The sequence below is a fragment of the Melozone crissalis genome, unplaced genomic scaffold (genome assembly GCF_028551555.1).
Source record: "Melozone crissalis strain CALT ecotype California unplaced genomic scaffold, PUWL_Pcris_2 ptg000018l_1, whole genome shotgun sequence".
Taxonomy (NCBI): Eukaryota; Metazoa; Chordata; class Aves; order Passeriformes; family Passerellidae; genus Melozone; species Melozone crissalis.
Genome location: NW_026535796.1, coordinates 30,327,837 through 30,354,005, shown reverse-complemented (window position 1 = coordinate 30,354,005; position 26,169 = coordinate 30,327,837). Strand labels below are relative to the sequence as shown.

Genomic DNA, 26,169 nt, shown 5'->3' with positions numbered 1-26,169 from the left:
ATATCATTAGGGAGTGAAGGTGTTCTTTTTCTTGTAAATATTCTAAATATTTCTAGAAGTAAATGTGCACACAAATGCATTTGGAAGTTGAAATAAATTTCATTACTTTAAGGAAAACTTGGTTAGCTGCAGCAGCTCAAGGAAAATCTGTGATCTGTATTTTTGTATTTGAACATCTTGCCAGCTACAATTTGAAATAAGCCTGGGCTGAGGGAGAGGAGAATATATACAGTTACAGTTAAAGCACAAAATACAAGCATCATTAAACACTTCAAAAATCTTTGTCAGAGGTGAAAATGTTCTGAGAGGAAAACCAAAAGAGAAAATGAAAAATTACTCTTATTTAAATTCCTAATATGGGATTTTACCTTTTAAGTCTGTTAGAGCTCCTTCCTAATCCACAGCTATAGAGGCATTTGAAACAGCAGCACTCAAGAACTAAATGTTTTGTGGTTTCTTCTACATACAGAATAATTTACTTAACAACCAAATTGTTTGTGATATTAAGAAATAATTGTATGGTTCTTAGCACTACCTTAGGTGTCAAGAAACCTTCTTTTCCCACATAAAAATACTGCAGCTTATCCTGCACTGCTGTGGGTTTAGGAAGTCAGATGTAAGCATCACTACTGAACTGGAATTAACTGCACTACACCAATTACCATGGCAGTTCACAGCCCTGTTACCTGTGGAAGGAGCTGCCTTTCAGATAGTTCCAAAGAACACCTCTGCCTCTGAACTAGCCACTGCTAATGGTGATGCTTCCCAAGGCTCCTTGGGGAGAGAGAGCAGTGTTCCTCCCGCTCTGGAACATCCACACCGCTCTGTGAACTCCATTGAAATCATCCTGCTGATCCTGCAGTAAGATCTTACCTAGGTCTCAACTGCTGTATTATTATTTCTGTCATGTGTACTGCCTCAGTAGGTGTTCTGTCTGCTCTATCTTTGCACAAGCTCTTCAAGTGTGTTCAAAATTCAAAAAAGGATCACAAGAGACATTCACTTTCTAAAAGTGTGGGGACACAAAACGTGAGCCTGGTATGCACATGTGGCAAAAGCTTATGTTTTTTAACATAAAAAAAGTTATGTACAAAACAGTATAAAAAGTTAAATCTAGCGTGGATAAAAACCACCAGGGATGTCAGTGTGGGTTTTAACCCAGCAAACTCCTCAGAATTGGCTCCTTTTGAAACCTTATAAAACAAGTATTAGATGAAACAGAGGTGATTTTACAGCATTCATAGAACCTGCTTTACAAGTATAAAGAACATGTACTATTTATCTGCATGTGTAAGTAATTAAAATTCAAAGCATTAACATGAATAGTAAGAATAACAAAGACTTTAATGAGTCCCTGTGGAACACAGGCCAAGCTAGTTTGTTTGGCTAAAATCTTTCATAAATATAACTGCAGTGGAATTGTGCACACAAGAACAATAAAGCAGAGTAACTGCCTGAAAAAGAAAACCAAGTAAAGGTGAACAAAGGGAAAAAGTACACTGGAGTTGCATGAATAAATGTAACTCTAGTGTAGCAAATATAAATGAGAATTAGAGACAACTCTATCAGGATGTAGTCAGGAAGGCAGCTAAACAAGCATTGCTGTCTCAGCCACTGCCTTTATCTCCCACTTCATGCTTGTCTCACATCACAAAATCAAGACAAAAGCAGTAAAAGTGACTTTTGAAAAAATAACAGGTGCATACCACAGCATCATACTGAAATGTATGCAAAGACAAACCACTTTCACCAGATGACAACTGAACAGTCAAAAGTGGACTCTGCAGTCCACTTCTGATGCTGTAAATGGACCTGAGTTGGCTTGTTAGACAAGAGTGTGCATCAAAGCATGATGTCCTCCCCCAGAGGAACATCTTTTAACAACCTGATAAGTCTTTTGAGCACCAGTTTTCCAAATATGCTCCAAGGACACCAAAGAAGTCAGTCACTCCAATCCTTGTTTTAACTGAAGGATTTGATCAACCATCCAGAACACATTACCTTGGGACACATGACAAGGTTACATCTCGCTAACCATTGCATGGATTTTCAAACTGTTTGTGAAAAACCCCCAGAGGGCTGTATTACAGTACAGCTTTAAAGCACACCGAAATGAGAGAGAGTTCTCTGTAAAACGTTACATTTTAACATAAAATGTAGTCCCTGAATCATAACCAACTTGGACATGGACAGAATAGGGCAGAAAGCCTGGAGGAGCTAGAGTGGAAGTTGTTCCAGCACACACCTTCCCTGCTTATTTTCAGAGGCCTGAGAATACCCTTCATTAGTCTGGCTGGACCCACAGCCGGCTTTCACAGCATCTGGCTTTCAGCACTTAGAGTCTAGTACAATATGCAGCTTTTAACTGGGACTTAGACTGCTCTTATGGTGTGATGAAAGGCATGAAGAGCAAAAAGCGGATGTACAAAAAAGTTGCAGCACACATTGCTGTTGAGACAACCACAGAGACTACACAGAGTACTACACAATTTCAGAAAGCTTCAACCCATACACAGTAACACCTCACCACTTCAGAAGGCTTCAGGCAGCTGCCCTTCTTGTTCTTCAGCCCAGCCTTTATACCCCTGATGCTGATGCATTGCACTGTGTGCCCTCTGTTCCCTTTGGTGGTTGGGCAGTGCCCCTGGGCACTCCATGGCTCATTGCTGTCAGTGCTGCTCACCTGCTGCTCACAGCTGTGCCCATTGGGGATGAGGCTGGCCCCATCCCTACTCCCAGTCATCACAAACTGAGTGCCTACACAAAAAACCAGTCCTGGGAGCAACAAATGGACAAACTGAGGTGTGCGAATCGTGGTCTTGAGCCTGCTTCTGAAATTCAGTGTCTCCAACAGCCATTGCTCATAAAACAAAACCAGGAGACCAAGTGGTGGTTCTTTAGTTTCATCCTGTCATTAAATGTCATTTGATACACAGAAAAGTTGCATCTAAATCCATTCTGCACTTGACACATTTTGAATTTTTTTTCCTATTCAGGCTGCTTTAATTGCTTTTTAAAAACTGAGTTTGAATATTTGCCACAAATAACATTTATGTACATAACATTCAGTAAAGCATGAACAGAAACAAAAAAAAGGAGTAGAAACGTTATTTTTACTTATTGGAAGTCAAAATATTAAAACCTTTTCAACATGTAGTAAATGTGTATGTGTAGACATGAAGTCACAGTAACAATGTCTGCACCAACAAAACAAAACCCAATAATATTAATCTCAGTTATCTATAGTGAAATGCATTGATGTAGCACTGGAAGTCTTCTAAATGGAAATAATGTGCTTAGACACATCAGTTTATGATTCTCTCTATAAACAGGATTTTTGCAATATTTACTTTGATCAGCTTCAGCTTGTCTACTGACACTTTAATTGCAGCAGGTTTCTACAGTATAAGAGCCTGAAGAATAATAAAAAATGGCTTCATGATTCAAGAGCTTAGCCTCTAGCACAGACAACCTTTATTCTGGCTATAATACAATTCACATCTGGTTAAAAGAGATGTAATGCATAGAGAGGGTCTGTCTGTCATGCAGGCCTGATGCATTAAGTCTTTATTTTTCCTGTTTGCTGAGCTCTAAGGTTCAGTGGTGAATGTGAATGGACGTCTTACAGACCTTTTCTTTTTTAGCTTAGAGGTCAAATCTACTGCATAAAATACAGAAATAAAGCCCTTTTTTTTTAAACTAACTCACAGTAAGGATTATTATTCTTATGCATTCTGTCAAACAAGGAGAGTTACTTTTTACAGTAAGGTCATTACTTAACAGAGAAATTTGAGTGCTTTGCCTCAGTTGCTTTCCTGACAAAATAAAGTAACAGTAGCAACAGCAAGATGACATTTGTTTTCACAAAGATAATTATTTAAAGTGTCAGTAGAGAGTATCTCACAGTGGTAGAGAAAGAGAAAAGCTGCTTTCTTAAGAGAACAGACTTGGAAAACTGCATGCACAATAAGGATATCTCAAAGTAACAGCTAACACAAAACCACATATAAATGCCATGAGCTCTGTTTTACATCCTAACCACTACACGTGCTTATTTTCAGACCATGAACAGGCTCAAACAAAAACTTTTTTTAAATGACAAGGAGTAATTAATTGAGAAACATGAAGATATTTATCTGTGCACATTGGTCAAATTCTAAGTAACAGTAAAGTTCTCATGAACTGAGTGAAGAGTTTAAGGAAGGTTTCGATATTGGCAGAAAAAAGATTTTTAGCCAGGAAAAATGCAAGCAAATCCATCTGTGAGAAAAGAAACCGAAACACAGTGATAAAATATGAGCAAACGTTCTGTGATCACAGGCAAAGTGGGACAAAGCAAAGAAAGGAGCAGAGGTGTTGGAACTCTGCAGGGGTCACTTCTCCCAGGGCACTTTGCTCACAGGGCTGGCAGCGTGCCAGCTCCCAGATATTAACCTGGAGATCTGAGCCATGACATAAAACCTCTGAGGGAAAGCATCCTGTCCTCCTTTCTGCACCACACAGGAACTCGGGGCTGTGTGCCTCCTGGCCTTAGCTATAATGAACTTGTCTGCTGTCTTAATGCACAGCTCTCTGCTGGGCCATTGATTCAAACATGTCCTGTCCCCTGGCACACATTGTGGGGCTGGAGACTGCAGCCAATACAAACCATCCTCTTAACAGAGTGACAGCCAAGTGGCAGAGAAAGAAGGAATTCCTGTGATGTTGCTCAACAGCTTCTGTGTGCACAAGGTCTGCAAGAGTTCTGCTTGATTTGCTGTCCAAGTTGCTGGTCAGCATTGCTGAGCAGAATCTCTTTGGAGAGAAAGGAGGAAGACATTCAGACTGAAAACATGAGCATCAGGCCTACATTCAATTCAGCCTGAGAAGATCTGAAACAGTGAACACTTTCAATGACAGACATCAAGTTGTGCAGATTGAGTTGTGTATGATTGAGAGAAGAAACCTGAAAACTGGCCACAATATTTAAATTAAATAGAAAGTAAGTAGTTTTTTAGAATGGTTCACGTAGGTTTGATTTTTCAAAGTGATAAATTAATTTTAAAAGAAGCAACTTGCATCAATCATTAGGTATTCATTTTTAAATAAATTAAAACTTAACACTTTATTACTGAAAGCTTGTGTAGTGAAACATTTGACAAATCTTATTGTGTTCCTGAAAACGTTATGGTATTTCATGGAGAACAGACACATTTTGGAATTTGCTTTTGATCTGCCTAGTTCTATGCTTTCTTTTGCCTGCTTCATTGTTAAAAGAAACTCATTCACTGAGCTCTGAACTTCAGCTGAAGGCAGCTTACTTGTGGTCCATTCACAGCACCAGGTCCATGGCTGGAGACCCCTGGTCACGTTGCACCTTATCCTGCCTTCACAGGGAGTACACCAACCATAAAATCCCACTGCTCAGGCCCAAGCTGTGGGCTGCTGCTCAGAATGAAACAACCTCTTGTGGGCAAATGACTAACACTAAACTGAGCTAGCAAGCCTTCAGTTCCCCCTGACCACTGAAATGATGATGGAAACTTATCTAAACCACATTCACAGCAAAGCTTTTGCTAGCCAAAATAATTCACATGTCCCTGTTAAAGATAAGGTATTTTTGTGCCTATTCAAAACAGCACAACGAAAAATACACTTGAGTTCACTGGGGATCTTCTCCTTCCACTCCAAACTCAAAGACACATGATCCTCCATAACATGAGCAGTACCCAATAAAGCCTCTCAGTTCCCAGACACACATTAAAGATGTTCCAGTTGTGTGACATAATTTGGGCATGGCAGTCCAGAGACACCAGCAGGCAGCACACACAGATGGTCAGGATTCCAGAGGGGATTGTCAGGCCCTGGTTCCTTGGGCTCTCCTCACCATATTGTCTTTTGTCTGGAGGCCCAGCACTGTATTTGGGAGGCCTTCCTTTTGTTCCCGTGGTGAATACCCTTCTGTGGGTAAAGCACCCTCTCTCTTTGAGATGCTTTTTGCTCTTGGTAGTGCTGTGGTTTTTTTGATTTTAGTAAATTGTTACTCCTGCTCCTTCATTAGCAGAAGGGGCACAGGGAGAAATGGAGCAGCTTTAGTGGGGTTGAATTTTTCAGCTGGCTTTTAAACCATCACAATGTACTAGTGCTTTCTGAGAGGCTTTGCAATCAATTGGTCCTATGGTTATCCCACACTTTTGATAATAGAGCCTTCACATTCAAACCACAGATTATTGCAGAACAATGCACAGTAAATGTACTGTATATTGTTTAGATCTGGTGTGCATAGCTGAATATAAATATATCATGAAGAACATTAGAGAAATATATTTCCTAATAGGATATTTTTCTTAAAGCAATCCTTTCATGTTGTTACCTTTTACAGGTGTACAGTAAGTTGTTTGTCTTATCATTTAACAAACTGCTGCTTCAAGACTTTGGAATGCACTATCAACACTAAAGGGAGTGATATTGATATCACATTCCAAAACCAGCAAAACTTGATTAATGGCCTCTATTGCAACGAGGATTCACACTGCAGTGCTGGGGTTTTACTTTCCTATGAATGTAAAGAAAGTGAGAAGAATGAGAGGGCTGTGTGTTAAAAAGGCCAGATCACGGACCTTCAGACAGTGGTATTTATTCCACAAATTAAAGTTTGTGGATTTGGGGGTGGGGGACCTGTTGCTTTTATCTAGCCCTGGAACTGATGAAGGGAGCCATAAACTTAATAGTCAATAAACCTTATGGAAACATAACATTGAGTCTTAAATTAGCATGTACTAAATGAGATATTTATGACAGGATTCAGGGCCAAGTCTATTTGCATTGTTTGTAAAACATTGCATGTATCTTTGCAGACAAAGCTAAGAACACTGCAAGAAACTTTTTCAATTTTAGAACCAGGAGTTATAAAATGTTGATTAGGAACTCTGATAAATGGGAGGAATTTAAACATTTTGGGTATATTGAAGTCATTCAGCTGTGAAAACATCTAACTTACGTCACCCTCCTATATTTCTCTCCTGAATGTTAGAAGTATCCAATAAAGAACAAACATTAATTCTTGAATCCTCACTGAACAAAGCAATTTTTACATTTCTAAGCAAGGCAGCCATGATAATGCCATTTGCATTAAGTATACATGCCTTAAGAGGCACATCTGTTCTCATCACTCAATTCAGTAACCATTTTTAAAGGCTGTCTTTGCTCTCACCCTGTGTCTTTTGTGTTTTCTCTATCATCCTTCTTAATGACAGAATTAGATCACAGAGTTGTAGCATGATTTAATAGCTAGTGTTTCAGGAGCAATTCATAAGAAAGCCTCCTGCCTCCCCACTTCTTCGAAAGGCAGAATGCCTCATCCCACATCTCCCTGTCACTCACGTGCCTACTGAGTGAGAAGGGGCCTGTAACACAGGGGTTCACACCAACTGAGCTTCTCCAGTGGACACAAACACCCACTAAACTGGGCAACAGGGGAACAAGCCACTCCCACAGAATGAATGGTAGTATTTTAAGATGACACACTGGTAATTCAATGAGGGCACATGGTACATTAGCCACGGGGTTAATCAGCCTTACTTGTTATTTACAAGACACAGGAGGCATTAAACAGGTATCATTTGTACTCATAGAGTGGTCAAGGCTGCACCCAGTTTGGACCACCAATATACTTAAAAGAAAGGCAAAAAAATACATTTTAAAACAAAACTACAAAAAAAGCTTAAGAGATTGTGTTACTTGGGCAAAGTTAAAGGAGTCACGAAAAGCAGTGAGAGAAAAATGGGCCATAAAAGTCTTCTGGCATCTAAAGATCACCATAAAGGTGACAGTAATAAATATCCACCACGTCCACTTGCAATAGAACTACAAGAATTCCATATATCTTGCAGTAAAGAAGATTTAGCTTGGCTACCTGCAGAATCTTTCTTCCCATAAGGCTACTGAATCACTAAAACAAGACACAGAGAAAACCATGAAATCTATTTCACAGGTTTGGAAGAAAAACATGGATGAATTTTCAAACCATAAGAATGATTACAACCTACATTTCTATATTGAATGACAACACTTATTTTATAAAATCTCTGGTGTGTCAATTGTTTCATTTCAATACTAGCGTAAATTTAAAAACCTAATGAGTGTATTGTATTAATACTGATTAATAGTGATTAATGAGCATGATGTATTGATTAAACAAGACAACTTAAATACATAGACATAGTTTTAAAAATCCATTTGCATAGCATAGAGGTAGAACTGTTACATTAATGCGTGCAACCAATCCCCCATACAGTTTATTTTTGCATCTTCCCCTTTATTAACAGCTATGTTCTTCCTCCTTTGAAGACCTTTGCCTTAACTCTAGTTCTTATCCATTTCCATATTTGCGTCCCTATTTTACCGTCTTTTAAATATTATCATTAAATGTTATATAATTCCACCCCCCTACCTCCAACCACACATTTCTTAAACAATCTGTGCAGTCTCCACAAATTCCCGAATTTTGTTAGCAGAAACAACCAAATGGCCATGGAGGTCTACCACCTAGCTAGGGAAAAGAGAAAAAAAGTAAGCCAGTGGGAAAAAAAAAGTGAGTGAAGATAAAATCATTCTAAGGCCTCTCAATTCTAAATGCAGTTCCTATTATATCCTTATTCTTTCTAAAAATATACACAAAGCTATTACCATCCTATTGGTATTGTATCCAATTAAATTTTGCCAATATGATTTACAAATCTCAGCATAATCCCAGCTATTGTACGCTCACTTTTTTTTACTGTACAGGTGTGGTCCCAAGAAGGTGCCAAATACCCCACAGCCTGAAAAGTTCCTTGTTCCAGAAACTTGTAATTTAAGCATAATACAGGAGAGAACAGCTGGCTGTAATAAATGGGCAAGGCAACAGAGAGTGCAATACTGGGCAATGCGAGTCAGGCAAGGTCACTCTTTGCACTTTGCCCCTTTTTTCATTTGGGGAAGTAGGGAGGACCAGAGAATTTTTAGCACCAAGCTTGCTAAAAATACCATTTGCAGTTCTTCCAATAAACTAAAGGGTGAGATCAGATCCCTAGATTTGAGAAGACCACCATTCTCATGCCCATGCATTTTTACACACATCTTTATAACAACTATTTTTTAATCAAAAGAGAAGATCAATTATTTCCTCAGTATGCGCACATGAAGATGTCATGCACATATGTGAACTTCTTTCTTCCATTTAGACATTTCATTATCTCCTACATCAATTAAAATCAGAAGGATGAGGGAAAGTTTGCAGTTGAGGAATGGAAGTGTGTTCCTTTAAGCCTCTTGAGGAAAAGGGCAAAGACTCACATTGCCGATGTGAAACAAGAGGATAGCTTTCTAAATTTTATTTTCAAAACCAGAGGGACAGAATTTTCCCTCTGCAATGTTTAAAGAGAACAGTACACAGCCATTTACCAAAGGTTTCAAGGACCCAACTGCATATGAAAAGCCAATCTTTGAAACTGTGCCCTGCCTAGGAACAAAATACTCAGCTACCCTGAGAGTGGCCTGTAGGAACAATGCAGCTGGATCTCTTCCACAGACAGAACAGGGGCAAATTCCCAATACAGAAACTCCCAGATTTTTCTGAAATCCATTCACCTTCATTTTCTTCTCTGCTTCTTAAATACTAAGTATATTGATAAAGCATGGATGCTGTTCAGGAAACAGACTAAAAATGCATGCACTTACAGCAAATTTGAGTTTCTAAGACAAGCTGGAAAACTCAACATGTTGTGCTATACATAGCTGAATCTGAGACATTTGGGGACACAGAGTTCCTAGATTAATGAGCAAACAGCAGTGTCAGGGAGCCCTTTTCATAACCCCCATGCACATATGTGAGACTTCCCCTGATCACGTCGGAGCCGTCTGCCAAGGACTTCGCAAGTAAACAAAAACTTTAATTCCCTCCTCACCAACTGAACCCACACCAAAGCAGAAGTGCAACATTGCTATACTCACTTGGCTTCTACTTCCCCTTTAAGGTGAAGACCAGCATTTTAAGAAAAGCACATGACTTCCTCTACCTTTACCAGATTAACCAAAGACTGTTTTCTGACAACACTCACTAAACCTTTTAATCCGAACTAATACTGCCACTGTGTTAGCATGATTTTGGGCATGTGTAGGCATCGTCTCTTTTAAAAAAAGGAACTGGGTACAGTGAGAAATGAAAATATAATGAATGCAGAAACACCGGTCTGCTAAATATTTTTTAGAGACAGGTTAGAGAATACACATCTGGCATTTATATTCAGCCAGATTATGTCCTAAAACTATAAAACAGATTATGACAGTCATTCTTGCAGTCAAATTTCCAGTAAGGAAAAAATATAGACGTGCTTTCATCTGCTCTACCTAAACTTCTCTCACTGAAAGTTACATTCACAGAATGGTTCTCTTTCCTTTGTACATGGGTGCTCCAGATACTGCAGTTGCACTATTGCCAGCTGCAGTTGAAAGCAAACTTCCGCCAATCCAGGCAAAAAAAGGTCACCCTAGTTGTTCTTCAACAATAAAGAATGTCAGCTGTCTCATTTTTATATTCTCAGGAAGAAATCGGGATTTCTTTCACTTACCATCAGAACAATGAATAATCCAGGGCCTCCTGTATGCAGCTACTTCAACACAGAAACTACTACATGCCACTATATTTTTAAAATGGCATTATTATCCCTGCAAACAAAAAACACTTAAAGCCTTAAAAAAGAATCTAGTTGCTAGTAAGAAAATTATGAGGTCGCTAGAAAAACTAATCACAGATGATTGCCTTTAATTTGAATACTTCACTGGTATTTCCAGGTTACTTAGCTAATTCTAATCCTTTCTTTTAATAGTAAATTCCAACACCTCTCATTAAAAAAAATAGGAAAAGGTTGTTTTCAATTCAAACTTTTTTTTCTTTTTTTTAAAAAAGAACAGCCAGTCAAGAAAAAAACTCCATAGAAACTGTTGGGATTGTGGTTTTGGCCAACAATCTATATTCCTGAGAATTTTGTCAAGGTGGGAAACTCCCTTATCCTACATTAAACCTTTTAAAGTTCTTGGGTTTTACATTGAAAGGGAAAAGGCTGATGCAAACTGCCTTCAGCATCTCCTCATCAAGCACTGCAGTGCTGGGAATGGAATGTGTCAGGACATGTCCTCATGTATAAATACAGACAGAAGCCACTGAAAACCTAGAACGGAAAGAACACCCACCATAAACATTTCCTTCCGGTCACTTTAAAACTCAGCTCTTAAAATCGCCATTCTATCTTGGTTTCCTTCTGATGAGCTAAGCTATTTGCACATCCCATTTGCTCATATTTAGCACACTTTCTAGCAGTCCTTCACTTCAGCTGGACATGCAATTTGTCTGCAAGAAGGCAATTGCTTACTTTTTTTTTTGGCTAAACAATTCTGAATATAGAGATATTTATAATCCAGATGAGTTCAGGAACGTAGTTCTTATTACTATTCACTGCAAGAATAGCTGTAGGTTTCCTTAAGTACATCAGAAGGAAGAAGACTCAGAAGTTTTAAGCTACTCTTTTCTTTACATTTCAGAAGAAATTTTGCCATCCTAGGGCTCTGGTCATGTGTCCCGTAAATTAATGCACAAAAACAAATAACTGCCTCTAGACATTCACTTTGGCACACTCATCCCCACCAGCTTTAGGGAGAAGAAAAGAACAAGGTTTGTAGCAAGTCCAGAAGTTAGCAAACAAATTCTTAATAGTGCCAAGGAAGAGGGCCAAGATCTAAAGCCAAGTACTCCCAAATGATAAAGCCCTGCAGCCTGCAGGAGAATCCTTTCCTCATATTGACAGAACTCTAGCTGAACAGCTCTTCTGTTTTGGGGACAAGCAGGAGGTGTATGGGAGAGAAAGAAAATAAAGAAGAATGTAGGGTGGGAAAGGACTGCATTTCAGGCAATCAGACTCAATACATTTACAGATCTGTACCTAAAAACCACATTTATTACAGCAAATGTTTTAAGTAAAATAATGGATATGGGGCAGCAGTCAAAATCCAAAGGGAGGTAAGAGATCCTTCCCTTCACGTAAAGCACATGCTCTTGGAGAAAACCAGAAGCATCCAGTTCCTCCCAATACTCTGTATACAGATATACATCTATGATGGGATGTAGATGTCTGCATTGACTTTTAGTGTGTTTGATGTCAAATTTTTTGCTTATTTCCCAACAGGGTCAGAGCTCAGGTTTGACAATCACATCACGTGCACACCAGCTTATCCTCCATCTGAATAACAGAAAATAAAACAAAAAACCACAAAACATTAAGTTTCCTTCAAAGAGGAACTATTGCCATGACTGAGAATTTGTTCTACAATTCACTTACTCTACCACAGACAGTCTTCCAAATGATTGAAGTAGGATTCACATCTTCAATGCCTTCATTGAATGACCTGGGCATTTACCTCATGGTGTCACTGTCATGCTACAAAAACACACCTCTGACAGATAACAGTTCAGTCCTCTGATTTTTCTTAGAAAATGCTTTCTTTGAAAAGAAGAAAGAAAACAAAATAATACTTGATAGTACTGTGCACAATCCCAAGGAGAATACAGCTTGATTTCTACTTCCTCAGAAGTATTTCAGGTCAGAGAATCATTGTATCCTCTAAAGAACACTTTGACCTGCAGATCATGGTGGTAATACCACTCAAAACTATTTTAAAGTAAAAACTGACAAAACTCTCAGGGCAGCATGCTTCAGGAGCAGGGATGCTGATGAACAATTGAAGGCTTGCATGTATGTCCCCAGTGCTTTGCTGTACCAAGTTCAGTTGAAGGCCATAGGCTAATCCATGACTCTGTGGGGTCAAAACTCCACACTGGACACAGAGAACTTTGTGCCTCAAACTCTGTAAGACTAACACTCACCCTACAGGTTAGAGACAAGGGTATATAGGAAAGAGTTTTCCATCACCTCCTTCACCTCCTCCCTTTTACACTATCAGTGGAAGGCTTAAAAGCACCCTACACACAAACGTCTAGCACAGAAAGGAAGCACAGTTGAGATGAGCATCTTCACCTCATTGATGTACTGAGAGCTCATGTTTATCCTTCACCATTTTTAAATGGTTTCCTTGCTGGTCTTTCCAGCACTCTTTTATAAAAAGCAGGAAAAATATCTGATATCTACCTGCTAGCAATCAGAGATCTCCAGACATGAACAAGTGCATCCCTGAAATTGCAGTGCAGACATAAAAGTACAGACAAAAAGAGACAGAAAGAGTATTGGTAGATTTTATAAACCTTAAGTGGGACCTGGTCTGTTTTATAGGAGACAAGTAGTAGATCATGTTATGAATTTTAAGTTTTGGGTCTAAGTCAAAAAGAAGAGTAAAGAAACCAGTTATCTGTGAAAAGAAACTTTCCAACTCATAACAGTGACATAAAAGACATAAAATCAGGCTTATTTGTGTGACCACAAGATAACAGGATGACAAAATTAAACTCATGTTAGAGCTAGACAATTCACCAATACCAAAATTAGACAAAACTGTTGACATTAATTTTTCAAAACCCTACATCTGAGTTATAACCAGTTATAACCTGTAGTAGGCTGACCGCCTTTGCTGTTAAAACCCTTGCATCAACATCCACTTCTCTACTAAGTTAAAAAGCATGCATATATACACAATAATCAACCACAGACATTTAATTCCCCATATTTATTTACTACATTCTATATTTAGTAATTTCATCTAAATATTTTCAGAGACAGCTGCTCCAAGTTGTTTTGTTGGGTTTGGGGGTTTTTTTTGAGGTTTCTTGATGTCTTCTTCATTCCCAACTAGTATGGGATCCATGTGACCAAAGGCTGTTACTGCAGACTCAGGTCACACTGTCGAGGACTGAGAATGGAGCCTTCAAGGGAAGACCATAACACCTGCACTTTGATAGTGCAACCTGGGTTTTTTCTACATGCTTCATTAACTGACTGCATTCAGTGTCAGCTAATTCAAAACTAATACTCCATGTTTACTACTTTAGTAAAACACAGCAAAAGCAATTTAGGAGCCCCTGGCAATTCTCACCAGTGGAAAAGCTGAGAACTCCAGAAATTGATGAGGACAGCCACTTTGCCCTCCCTTCATTTCTTGAGTTGTGAAGCAGAAAGATCTGCAAGAACAGATAGACTGTGATACCATAATTTCGGGGAAAATATAAGCTAAAGCTAGACTGCAGAAATTGGTCAGTCACATAAGCAGCCGGAGGTACTTGGCCAGTCATTGCATCTAACCCTGAAGCACTGACATGCAGCTGTTAGCTAGAGTCACTAAAGCATCTCCTTTCCACCCTTTCTCAAACTCAAGTAGAAGCAACAACAGTCTTTTGTTATCATGCTGTGAAATGGAAAAAAACCCACAGCTGCTATACTGCAGCACTCAGTGAAACAATTTCATTTATATTTTCTAAATCACAACAAACAAAAAACCAGTAATGGTCAAATTATTACTGATCAAATATACTAAACTCTATTCTGCAACATAAAAGCACTATGTTGTCTGCTGGGCATCAATGACACTCAGTTCAGCAACAAAATGTCAGCTCTAAACACATATGCATTGTATTCTATAAGGAAGACAAGAAACATATGGGAAACAGCCATGAGATGCACTAGCCACACACTTAGGAAAGAAGTCGTCAGTAAGGAAGGCAGGAAGTGGTCAGTTCACTAATGATGACGGATTAACTTCATCCTTTTCTGATTCCATGGAAACCATGAATTAGCTGAAGGACTGAATCTGACACAAGTGACCACTGATGTTACACTTTGGTTCTCTGGGACAGCTACTCATCAGAAACTGGAGTCTGAACAGTGCATTATATTTCAGTCTGATTCAGTAGAGCTGTTTTTTGATAAAGCAATCTAAATAACTGAGATTTGCACACTGAGGAAGTTACATGTAAAATTAATCCCATTTGAATTAAAGTGCTCCTATCTGAATGCATTACTCTGTGTGTGTGTGTGTGTGTGTGTGTAATAAAACCTGAACCATGTTCAGATTTGAAGACCGTAAGGAAGGTTTTGCAGTTATTTCTGCACCAGCCATATGACTCAAGATGTTCTGAAAAAAACTAAGTAAGCACAGACACTGCAAACATGAGAACTAAGAGCAATACCACTATCAAAACTGTGTTCATCCCATATTGTTAGCAGAATTATGACCAATAATGTACAACTCTGATGACTTAAAGCTAACCTTAAAAGCCCACAGTTTTTACTTCAGGTTTAAAAATTCCACAGGAAAAATAGATTTAAGAGACCCATTAGAGACAGCCTCCCACCCAAGAGAAACTTAAACGTACACTGTACTTTTACTTTAGCAAGATTTTGTGCTAAATTTCATTTTTGTGTCTGTGAAAGATAGAGTGCTTTTGCCTTTAAAAATTTAGTAGGCAACTAAACTGAACATTATACACAGTAAGCATCTTAGTATTTTATTCGTTGCATCTTTTATACAGAATAAGCTTCACTGATACTTAATTCACTGCAGTATTCTCCTGATGTAGCAATAAAAGATTACATTATAAACAAAGAACAAAATTTTTACTTGAAATTTTTTTAAATGTGTGCAATTTTTGCAGTTAACAAACAGCATCACAATTACTGAAAAAAATGAAAGAAGCACATAAACTATGGCCTGTTTTTAAATCTCCAATTGATAGTTTTTCTATGTTTATCATAAATATGAGAAGCTAAACTCCAGTAACTAAAAATAAACATACCTATAAATTCCTAGCAACCAGGATTCAAAGAAAGGAGAAAACATATAACAACAACAAAGTTTCTTTTCACTTAAGTTGACATCTGCAATCTATTTACACTATATGAGTTCAAATTCCACAGATCATGAAGGGTAAAGATTTTTGAAACAACTTGTTAAAGCATTACTTAAAATGGCACTTTTGTAACTCAGGTCTGGGATTTTAGAATTGCTAAAACAGTGAAATACAATGCACTGCAGTATGTCTATACCATTCTATAACATAAAAAAAAGAAACTACTCCATAAAGTGTCACTGAGATGGCTCAATCAAAGTAATATACATTTGTATCTTTATCAAGATAGATATTATGGTAAAAATGCTCACATTAAAAAATATAGTTATTATTATTTGGATTTTCATTAAAACTAGAAGGGTCTACATGAGCCAAAGTATGAGGAACGTGGATATAATAACATGCTTCCTCATTTTATAGCACTAATAAAAATAATAATAGAGAAAGCTCTATTAAAAATCTTTAATAACCACAGTTTAATTTCCTAGCATATTTTAAAAACTTTACTATGTGGGTGTATGTGCATGCATGTCTGCATAAACACAAATAGATAAAAAAAACTCCAAGTGTATATATATTACACATACACACGTCGACATTCCTGCACACAACAGTTCCATAATGCAAACAGTATGCAGGGACTCTTCCATGTGACAAGCAGGCACCACATGCCATGCTTTATTATTTCTCTATGTTTATCCAGTAAATATAATAACCCTTTCATATTTGGCTGAATGGAAGTGTTAAGATTCTTAAAAATAATGGTGATTTAGCCATTTAGCCACAACATCATACATAAAGAAATGGAACTGCAAATACTGCTGATCAAAAGTTCAACATGAAAGTTCATAACGAAATGGAATGTAAATTATTCTAAAAATTAGTATCCAAAGATTAGTTAAATATTATGGCAAAAACCTTGGAATTTATAGAAAGTTTAAAATGCAATTCACATTACAAAGACTGGAGATACTTTATAGATGGAATTTTTAAATATGGATATGACTGGCATTTATTCTTAAGCTTACTTCTATTAGAAATAGACTTGTTTCCTGTACAGGTGATGCTTTGTCTATGCCATATACAGTAGAAAAATAAATTCTTTAGCAACCTAGAAATAGTTTATAAAACTCTTGAAGTTTCATTTTCTTTGCTAAACATGCCAAGATTAGACTGAAAACTATAAATAAAAGCTAGATAGACAACAGGTAAAGTAGAACAAGTTAGGAATACTACAATTTACAGGACAGACTTTATTGTACTATTCGTTCCTGTGTGCTTTGCAGCAGGAATAGGGTCGACTTTTCTTTTTTGTTTGTTTTCTTAAAAAAGATAATTACTTGCAAGAATATAACACGATATCAAGATAATTTATAATATACATGTACTTCAAAGAGCAGCCAGGTTTATGGTATCTTAGTAATCTAGAATGATAATCCAAGTCAGTAGAAGTACAATACCTAGGACATAAGTGGGAAAGGCAATTTTTATTTTGGGAAAATGGAGCAAATCAATCTCTTAATAAAAGCCTTAATTCTCAAAATCATCTATTTACTATAGTACATACAAGACGATCTTAAATCTTGTTATAAGTGAAGATTACAACAGTGACCATCATAAAGCTTTGTTTTTAAACTACACAAAACATTCTAGCAGCTGAATGAGCCAAAACTTTCTTCTTTGCAGACCTAAAAAGGTACATTTTGAGCATGAAAGAAAAAAGCTGCTATGAAAAGTCTCACAGGTAGTGTTTATCTATGGTCTCCCCTTTGCTACAATTTGTAACCTTCTATTTTACCACTATCAAAATATTTAACCAAAAAGATTTGTTTAAATTAAGCAGCATTCTTTTACAGCAAAATTTGTACCAATATAAAAGTAAAATAAATGAAAAAAAGATAATTTAAAAATACGGTGAAAAAAAAAAAAGTCATTTGAAATTTTAGTACAACATACCACAGGAAAAAAATATGAATACAATTTTATGTGATTTTATATATACACACTCCAAAGAGGTTAATTGTCAGTACCCAAAGTATTTATTGCCATGTATTAGCAATGCATTTTTGTATATCTTTAGAGGGTCACATAAAAATAGATTTAAAGAATAGATTAATTGAAGTCCTAGATTAAAACATTGTTTGGTTTAGAGAATTTTACTACAACAAAAGTCATGTTTATGTATGAAAAGTTATATAACCTTATATGAAAATGTCATGAACTATTTTCTAAACACTACATGTATTCCCAAGAGGGAAAAATTAAAATATCTAAAATATATTAGATTAAGTTTACAAGACCATCAATGATCTTTTAAACATGCAGCTGTTTACAGAATTAACAGTTTTACAAAATGTTTAGTTCAGTAATGGAACATAAAGAAATAAGTAGGCAACATCAAAATTTTTGTACAATATTTGAAACTCACTTTTACAACAAGCATGTCCTTGGTATTGTGCTGTAAGAAATAATAAGCAAGTTCACCCACCCTTAAACTGTCCACAGGTTTACTTATATGTAAAGATGGATGGTGAGGGATCGTAAAATTCTCAACAGTGCATTTTGCATTCTTCCATAAACCACCCTAAGCATAAAGTCACATAAGTAGCCAGGAGATTACAAAATAAACTATAGCTGGGCTTTAGTTGTTTACACAGAATGCTTGAATGTGAAGAAAATTGCCAAAAATAGCATGTTAAATAACAAAAACCAGCCATAAAGCAGGCTGTAAGCACTGAATGTTTCATAAATGTAATTTTTTTAAATCATTTAATTTCTATAGAAAAATTTTTATTCACAATATATTGTGACAAACCGTCACAGGAATGATATAGTGATTGCAATAAGGTATCATGCAGCAGCAGCTTTGTACTTTATAGCTATTTTTGCTTTTAAAAATTAAACCTCTCCAGTCATGCTTATCACATAGTTTTTATCTGCAGCGTGTACAAATGAGGAACACAGTACGGGATATAACAAAAAAGATGTCCAATCAGCTGGATGGGAATTATTTTCCATAAATATGAAGTACATTACTGTATCCTGAAACATGCATGTCTATAGCTTGTCTCTACTGTCCAGCACCAGGCTGCCTGCAATCATCATCTCTATATAATGCCCAGAGGGTCTGCTGGTAACTGCGACTGGATCAGCTGGGGCTGCAGCGGGGGCGGCAGCTGCAGGGGTACCATGGGTTCCACCATCTGCACTGGGTTGGAAGGTGGTGGCTGACAAGCCACTGGGTTGGGTGCTTCTACAATCTCCCCGTTGTAAAAGAAAAACTGACATTGTTGAATGAAGGTCTCTATAACTGATTGGTGGATTTTGGTGGTGGAAAGAAACTCTCTGTTTTCAAAATCGGGTCTCATCAAAGTAGGCCAGAAACAAATCGATAAGTTATCAGCAGTCATATAGTTGGTCTTATATTGCTGACTAACCCTGAAATGAGAATGATACACACAGAGTGAGTTAAAACCAGTATGCAGTCAAGTAGAAATATTCTTGAATATTTTATGCGATTATGCAGAGGAAAATAAAGAAACCATGTCATTTCCAGATTTGGATAGTTAACTAATATAAATCTGATTAAGCTTTTAACCAAGAAAGAAATTCAACATTCCACTAGTATTTTGAACTGACAATAATAAACAAACTGAAACAGGTTCTTCACTTATTATCTAAATTCATTATTGCAATACTATTACCAAACAAAAACAAAAAACCTTCAAAGGATAACAAACCATCCTGTTATCAAATTTATCATCTACAAGGAAATACCTACTCAGAAAAACAAAATCTTTTCCATAGCAATAGGCTAGAAAGGGCCAGGGTATTTTGTTTTCTAAAATATTCTGTATTCTAAACTGACATCACAATTTTATCTGAAAGCAATTACTGAGAGATCCATGAAAAATCGTGTGTTAGTACATCTAGTACATCTGGCAAACACCTAAGGTCTGCATTCAGCTGGGAACGTGCATTTCCTATATTACAGTAGATATCATGAAGATAGTGGAGCTACAATTGTCATGTAGAAACAGGCAGAAAATAAAACTTCAGAAATGTGTCAGTTAGAATTTTGATGATTAACAAGAGCAGCCCACAAGAATTTATGACAGCTGGCTGTAGTCCATAGACTAAAGAGCTGTGAAAGTCATAGTAAACACTAGAAGTAACACTATAAGAAAATATTTCCACTCATTTACAATGCATGTATAATGGTAAAGATAAAGTATAAAAAATAGTGTGAAGATATACAAATACTGCCTCTCAATCTGTTTTGACTAAGTATCCAAATGTCCTTTGGACCAAACTATTTCTGAGTGGCAGTAAAATTCATAATCTCTTTGCTAAAAAATTTGTATTTTAAATTTATTTACAGACCAAAGAATCAATGTAAACTTAATTTTGCTTAGCATTATTATTAACATGCTGTACCCTCAGAATCATCAGACTAAATAAAGGAAGTAATGGGAATGCAGGACTAGATGTGAGAAAAAAAACAGCATTGCACCTTTTCCCCAAAAATGGTTCATTCACAACCAGATTAAACAAAATGAACAATCAACTGCATCCCCTCCTGTGCTTCAACTTTACCTTTGTACTTTCTAAGAGTAAACAAAACCCTACCAAACCTGTATGTTGGTCTCCTACCAAATTTTCTCTAACTGCTTTAGAATCTTATTCTGTGTGCTCAGCTAGTGCTCATTTACCTTCCATGTTCACTCACAATTAAAAACGACGTGCCTCTCTTGATCCTGCCCACTTCCTCCACTGCCAAGTCTCAGGAACTTCAGACTGTAAACCCTCTCTGATCAGACTTTAAAAGCTGCCCACTGGTATTTTCCCAGACCTCAGAAGCATATTATGCCATCGAGATCCTTATGTACAAAAGGTCTTGTTACCCAAGAACGCGTATAAAACACAACTAGTATCAAAAAGTCCGATGTCAATACAACACTATCTTGTTTTAAAAGTTCACTTCTGCTTACAGTTAATTAACCACAATTACCTGAAATGCTCAGAAAGGTGTTTATAACACTAAAGAAAAATTCATCTCACTGTTTCCATTTATTAAATGCTCATACTGGTCTCATACTATGTGGATAATACTTGTATTTTTTGTTTCAACAACCAGGTCTTGTGCTTGTGGTCACACCAAAACAATATAAATCACCAATCATTACTAAATATACAACAATAGTACATATTTTACTGTAATTATGTAGGATGCAAAAACAAAGCATCTAAAACATTAACTTGTGATGAGAGCTCTTTCATCATGTAGAAGACTGCTTTACCTCATCAAATGAACAATTCATTTGGCAAACAACATTTCCATTTTAATTATATACCAGCAGTATTTTACTGCAAATTAGTCTCTTAAAAATAAATACCGTCAAGAATTTAGCTACAAGTTGCCTTTAAGATTCTGTACATAGCTGTATCCACCTCTTTCTATATATGCAATTGCTTACATCCCAGCAGATTTCTTGCTGAATGGAATGCAACTACCTGACACTGCAAATGAGACAAAAAATGACAGCTTTCTTTAAGAAAAGATCATTTTATTACTAGCAACCTGCAATGTAAATCACGCATCATTAATAGAGCGAGGACCAGACCAGAAAGTTCCATTTACATCACTTATGTTCTCCAGTAAATTCCATGATTAATATGTTTCATTTGTTTGTAGATATTAGAATTACTCAGGAATTTATAAAATTATGTTTAGTTCTTGTACTTGCAGCAATCCAGGTACTTGACATTGTACATTCAGCTGTGTGTGCTACACCAATAGGTGACCAGATGAAGATTTTGACAGTTCCAAGACTGCCATTCTTCCACAAAAATTTCTATCAGGTTGATGAAGAAGTTTTTAGGTAAGTAATAACTGTGTCAAGTCTGAGATGTTTAGTTTTACTTTAAGATACTTGCAAGCACATCCTGAAGTTTTGTAATGTGGGGATCAGTTCACTGATATGGTTTTATCTATTTTGGGGCTGAATTTGTATTGGAGAAGAGTACAATAGAAAATTTCATCCAATTTCCCTGACAAGGAAAATGGACAACTTTATAAAGGTTAAGCAAGCTGAACATATGAAGGAAAGAAGTGTAAAAGTAGGCACCTAAATTCCAAAATCTTACACATTCTGTGAAAAGTGCAAATAGAGAGTACCTACATTCTCCCTGTTGGCAAAGTAGGAAAGTTAAAGGTTCTTATTTCTACCCCTGTACTACAAGCTCAGTTAGATCTTTACAAATACCTGCAAAAACACAAACACACAAACAGTAGTCCAGAACAACTAAATGTCATGAAAAGCTTATATTTGTGTTTATACACAAAATTGCTGGGCTGAAAAGTAACATTGCACAGAGAGAGAAGAAAGTCCTGATGGACAACAGACTGAGCAGGAGTCAGCCAGGTAACCCTGTGGAAGAGCAGCCAACAGCACCCGAGGCTGCATTAGGAGTGCTGCCAGCAGCTCTAGGGAGCTGATCCTTCCCCTCTTCTCAGCACCCCAAAGGCCACATCTGGAGTCTGGGTTCCAGCTCTGACTCTCTAGCACAACAGACATTTAAACACACAGGAGTGAGCCCAATGAAGGGACACTAGGAAGAAGATTATTAAGAGATCAAAGATCCCTCAGATGAGGAAAAGCTGAGAATGTTAAGATTGTTTAGCCAGGGAAAGTCTTATCGTTGGTTATAAAGAAGATGAATTGAGACTCTTCTGAGTGGTGCTCAGTGACAGGACAAAGGGCAACAGACACAAACATCCACAGGAAATTATCTTAGCATAAGAAAACACTTATTATTGTAAGGATGAGTGAGCACTGAAACATGGTGTTCTGAGAGATTGGAGTCTAACTTCTTGGAGATACTGAAAACCTATCTGGACATCATCCTGGCCAATCTGTTGCACCTGACTCTGTCAAAGCAATGGGGTTGAACAAAACAATCTCCAAAGATCCCTTATAACCACAACAATAATATAGTTTTATCTCATTCTGTGGATTTCAGAGAATAATTTCATTTTAGCTGAATAAGAAGCACAAGTAAGCTGCTCTTTTTCTCTTTTTTATGACAATATTCTACACGTCAAGGCACAGATTAGGATGTGATACACATCTATTAATACTATTTTAAAGTAAATATGGAAATAACTTTTAAATATAAAAACATTAAATTTCGTGCAAGAAGCAAAATTTAAGAAGCAAGTGTAACCAATTTACTGTTACTTACAGCTTTGTTCTACATTTAACTATTCAGCACAGGGTTTGGGCTTTATATTATAGATTTTGATTTAAGCTAGCCCTGTTTTGGCAGGAGGGGGAAAGGGGGAGAGGGGAAGAGGGTATTTAGGCCTAATGATTCAAATTCCTTAAACCTAGATTAGTTTATAATGTTAATAGCTATTACTTCCTGGGGGAGAGGGTCTGTAATAGTTATAATTAGGTGCAGAGTTATTATTAGGTGAAGTCATTCTTTCAAGCTTTTATTATGTACAGCATTCTTATAACTTTATAGTAGCAATGATGCCAGATAAATATATGTCAAAAATATGTGAGAAACAAACCTATAAGGCTTTAATAATCAACTGTAACTCGTCATTTCTTTTCCAGCATTTTCAATTCTAGTAGATAATTCCTTGTCAAAAAGACCATCTTTTTTGCAACTGTTACAACTTAAAGAAAATTGAAAAATACTAAACCTGTTTAGATGTGTTATTATGTATCTGAAGACATCATAGTTCACTGGGTGGAATTTCTTCACAATCTCTTTTAGCTCGTGTAGCCGTTCTGTCTTATCCATGATTTCTACAGAAATAAGTGACATTTTCTGACACATCTAGAAATATATACTGAATCAAGTGTTGCTAAATCTTTCCTAGTAAAATGGTACAGGTAACCCACAGAGAAATATCAAGTGAGAAAATAGTTAATAAAATTCCTATTTCCATAGAGTAGCTTTTTTATTATACTATTTGTCCTGGTTACTCTAAGGACACTAATAAGTACACCCACTGCAAGTTTAACTAAGCACAAAAGTATTTTTCTGAATTTTAGCAGAATTATTTATCTCTGTTCAGCAAATAATTACTTGACTAGCTTACTGCTGGCTTGTAGAATTACAATGTGACAGGGTCATTTCTTGTTAGAGTTCCCTCTGCTTGCAAAATGTCGTGACAGAAAGACATTCACATGAGGTTAGAATATCCTTAAAATTCACAGTTATTTGAATAATAAAAAAATTACAAACAGGGCTGGTGCAGCTATTTTAAATATGCTGCCTAAAGAAGAACAGGGATTCTTCACAGGCCCAAAGGACATTATTCATGCTTCAAACAGGAAATAGCCAACAAGTAGGAAAGAAATATGAAATAAACCAACAATTTTATTTTAAAAAACCAGCAACTAATGCTGTGGATCCATACATTCTGCAGAATATGTTTCCAATCAATGATGATTCATATCGTAAAAAGGAATATAAGTTCCCCTCTATTACCTGACTGCATTGCTAAAAAGAACTTTGATCTACCCTAATGCCATAGAAAAAATGTTAAATACAGTCCAGTATATCCCAAATATAAGTTTAGAGCAGCATTAATGGCATTTTAAAACAGTAATTACACTTACATTTTAAGTTATTTTATGTTTTGACTGGAATTTAACTATTACACTTTTAAGAAAAGATAAAACCAAAGTAACTACATTAAACAAGCACAATGTGCCTGAAAAGCATAGCAGTAATACCAGAAATAGCTATTTACAGATATAACCAGAAAATACAAAATTTCTAATGGGCTATATATGAATCAAGTCGAGGTCCAAGCCTTAGGCTTACACCAGTGCTTCAATAGGAGACACTCATTTCAAAGACAGGAATACTATGCAATGTCTGAAAAATGTTTGTAAGGCAAAGGCAAACAAAACTAAGCATTTTACAAGGGTTCCAAAAGAATTTGAAAAAAATCTAAGTGAATTAGAGAATTACCATAATATCCCATAGAGGTGTCTGATTTTTAAAGTCTACTTTGAATGTAAGAACTCATTAATTCAAGGGGTTTTTCCCATTAACAACTGCAAAGCTGCTCCAAGAGCTTTCATCATTTTTATCACTTAACAAGAAATGGAAAAAAGTAGATGTCTCCAAATCAAATTTTCTTATTTTGAAAAATAAGTGTATTACATTCCTCTCATCATATATAGTTCTTCTAATTTTAAAGAATATTAAAAAAATGTGTGTCTAAGGAATTTAAAAAACTATTCCGTGCAGATAGTCCTTTCAACTTACAATGAAGTAAAAATTGCAATAAGGGCAATGGAAATAGCACAATTAAATCAAGAAAAGGTCGTTAATTACTTACTTGATGTTTCTAACAACTCTTGATGCAAAGAGTAAGGAACTAATGGATCTGGTAGATCTGCAAAAAAAGCTTTCAGAGCCCCAGCCACAGCATTCACTGTTACTCCCATTGATTCTAGACTGATATTATGATCTGCAAAACAAAATTTAAAAAATAGCAGTGTAAGTAAAACCTACTGTTATCATTCCTTATAATACTTTATGAAGACAATTTATTCAAAACATTGAAAACTAAAATTTTGCTAAATGATTATTAAATAAGGAAGGAAAAGGTGAACCTATTGAGAAGCTGCTATCACACCAACCCACAAAAAATCAAATATAAAAAAATCTGACAGCATTACAAAACAGAAGAAGATCGGAAAAATAAAGTTGTCTAATTCTCCATGAAGACTTGAATGATTTTGTATTTGTCATTAACTGGCTTCTGATTAATCTATTTTTCCCAGTAAGGAGTTATAAATTCTATTTCCCAAAATGCTGCTAAACAGCAAAGCATAAAGAAATAGCACATTTATTTTCCGTAACACCTAGGAGATATTTTACAATTTTTCACAGACTCAACTTCATGATTAACATTCAAGAACTTTTAATAAATATTTTCATTTTAAAATATAAACACATCAAAGTGAACAGTCCAAACTAGCAATCACATTTCATTATATTCTACAATGACAAAGGCTGTATTAGAAATTATTCAGACTTAACTGTTAATGCATGTTATTCAAGAGAGCTTTCACTAAAGAATTACTGTTTGTGGGGCAGAAGAAGCAGGAGTGAATGCCTTAATACCAGGGCTGATGAGCTGTTAACACAAGGAGCAGCTAAGACTGCACTTCAACTCTTTCAAACCTTCAAATACCAGCTAGATAGTATTTTAACAGCATTGAAGCCAACGGCAACAAGATTCCCCTCCTATCCTTGGAGCTTCACTGGTAATATCCTGGACTATACCAATACAACCCACCAGACCATTAAGGACACAGTGCTAT

At 36.4% G+C, this 26,169-nt stretch overlaps 1 protein-coding gene across 1 annotated transcript in view; it reads right to left on the bottom strand.

Moving 5' to 3' along the window:
- Window positions 1–17,828: 17,828 nt before the first annotated feature.
- Window positions 17,829–26,169, bottom strand: part of ARHGAP5 (Rho GTPase activating protein 5) — a 44,717-nt gene continuing 36,376 nt past the window's right edge. The window contains exons 6-8 of the mRNA XM_054275627.1: window positions 25,179–25,310; window positions 23,523–23,628; window positions 17,829–19,246 (exon numbers count right to left, since the gene is read on the bottom strand). Coding sequence (XP_054131602.1) covers window positions 18,916–19,246; window positions 23,523–23,628; window positions 25,179–25,310 — 569 coding nt within the window. The 3' untranslated portion in view covers window positions 17,829–18,915. The remainder of the gene's footprint in view (window positions 19,247–23,522; window positions 23,629–25,178; window positions 25,311–26,169) is intronic.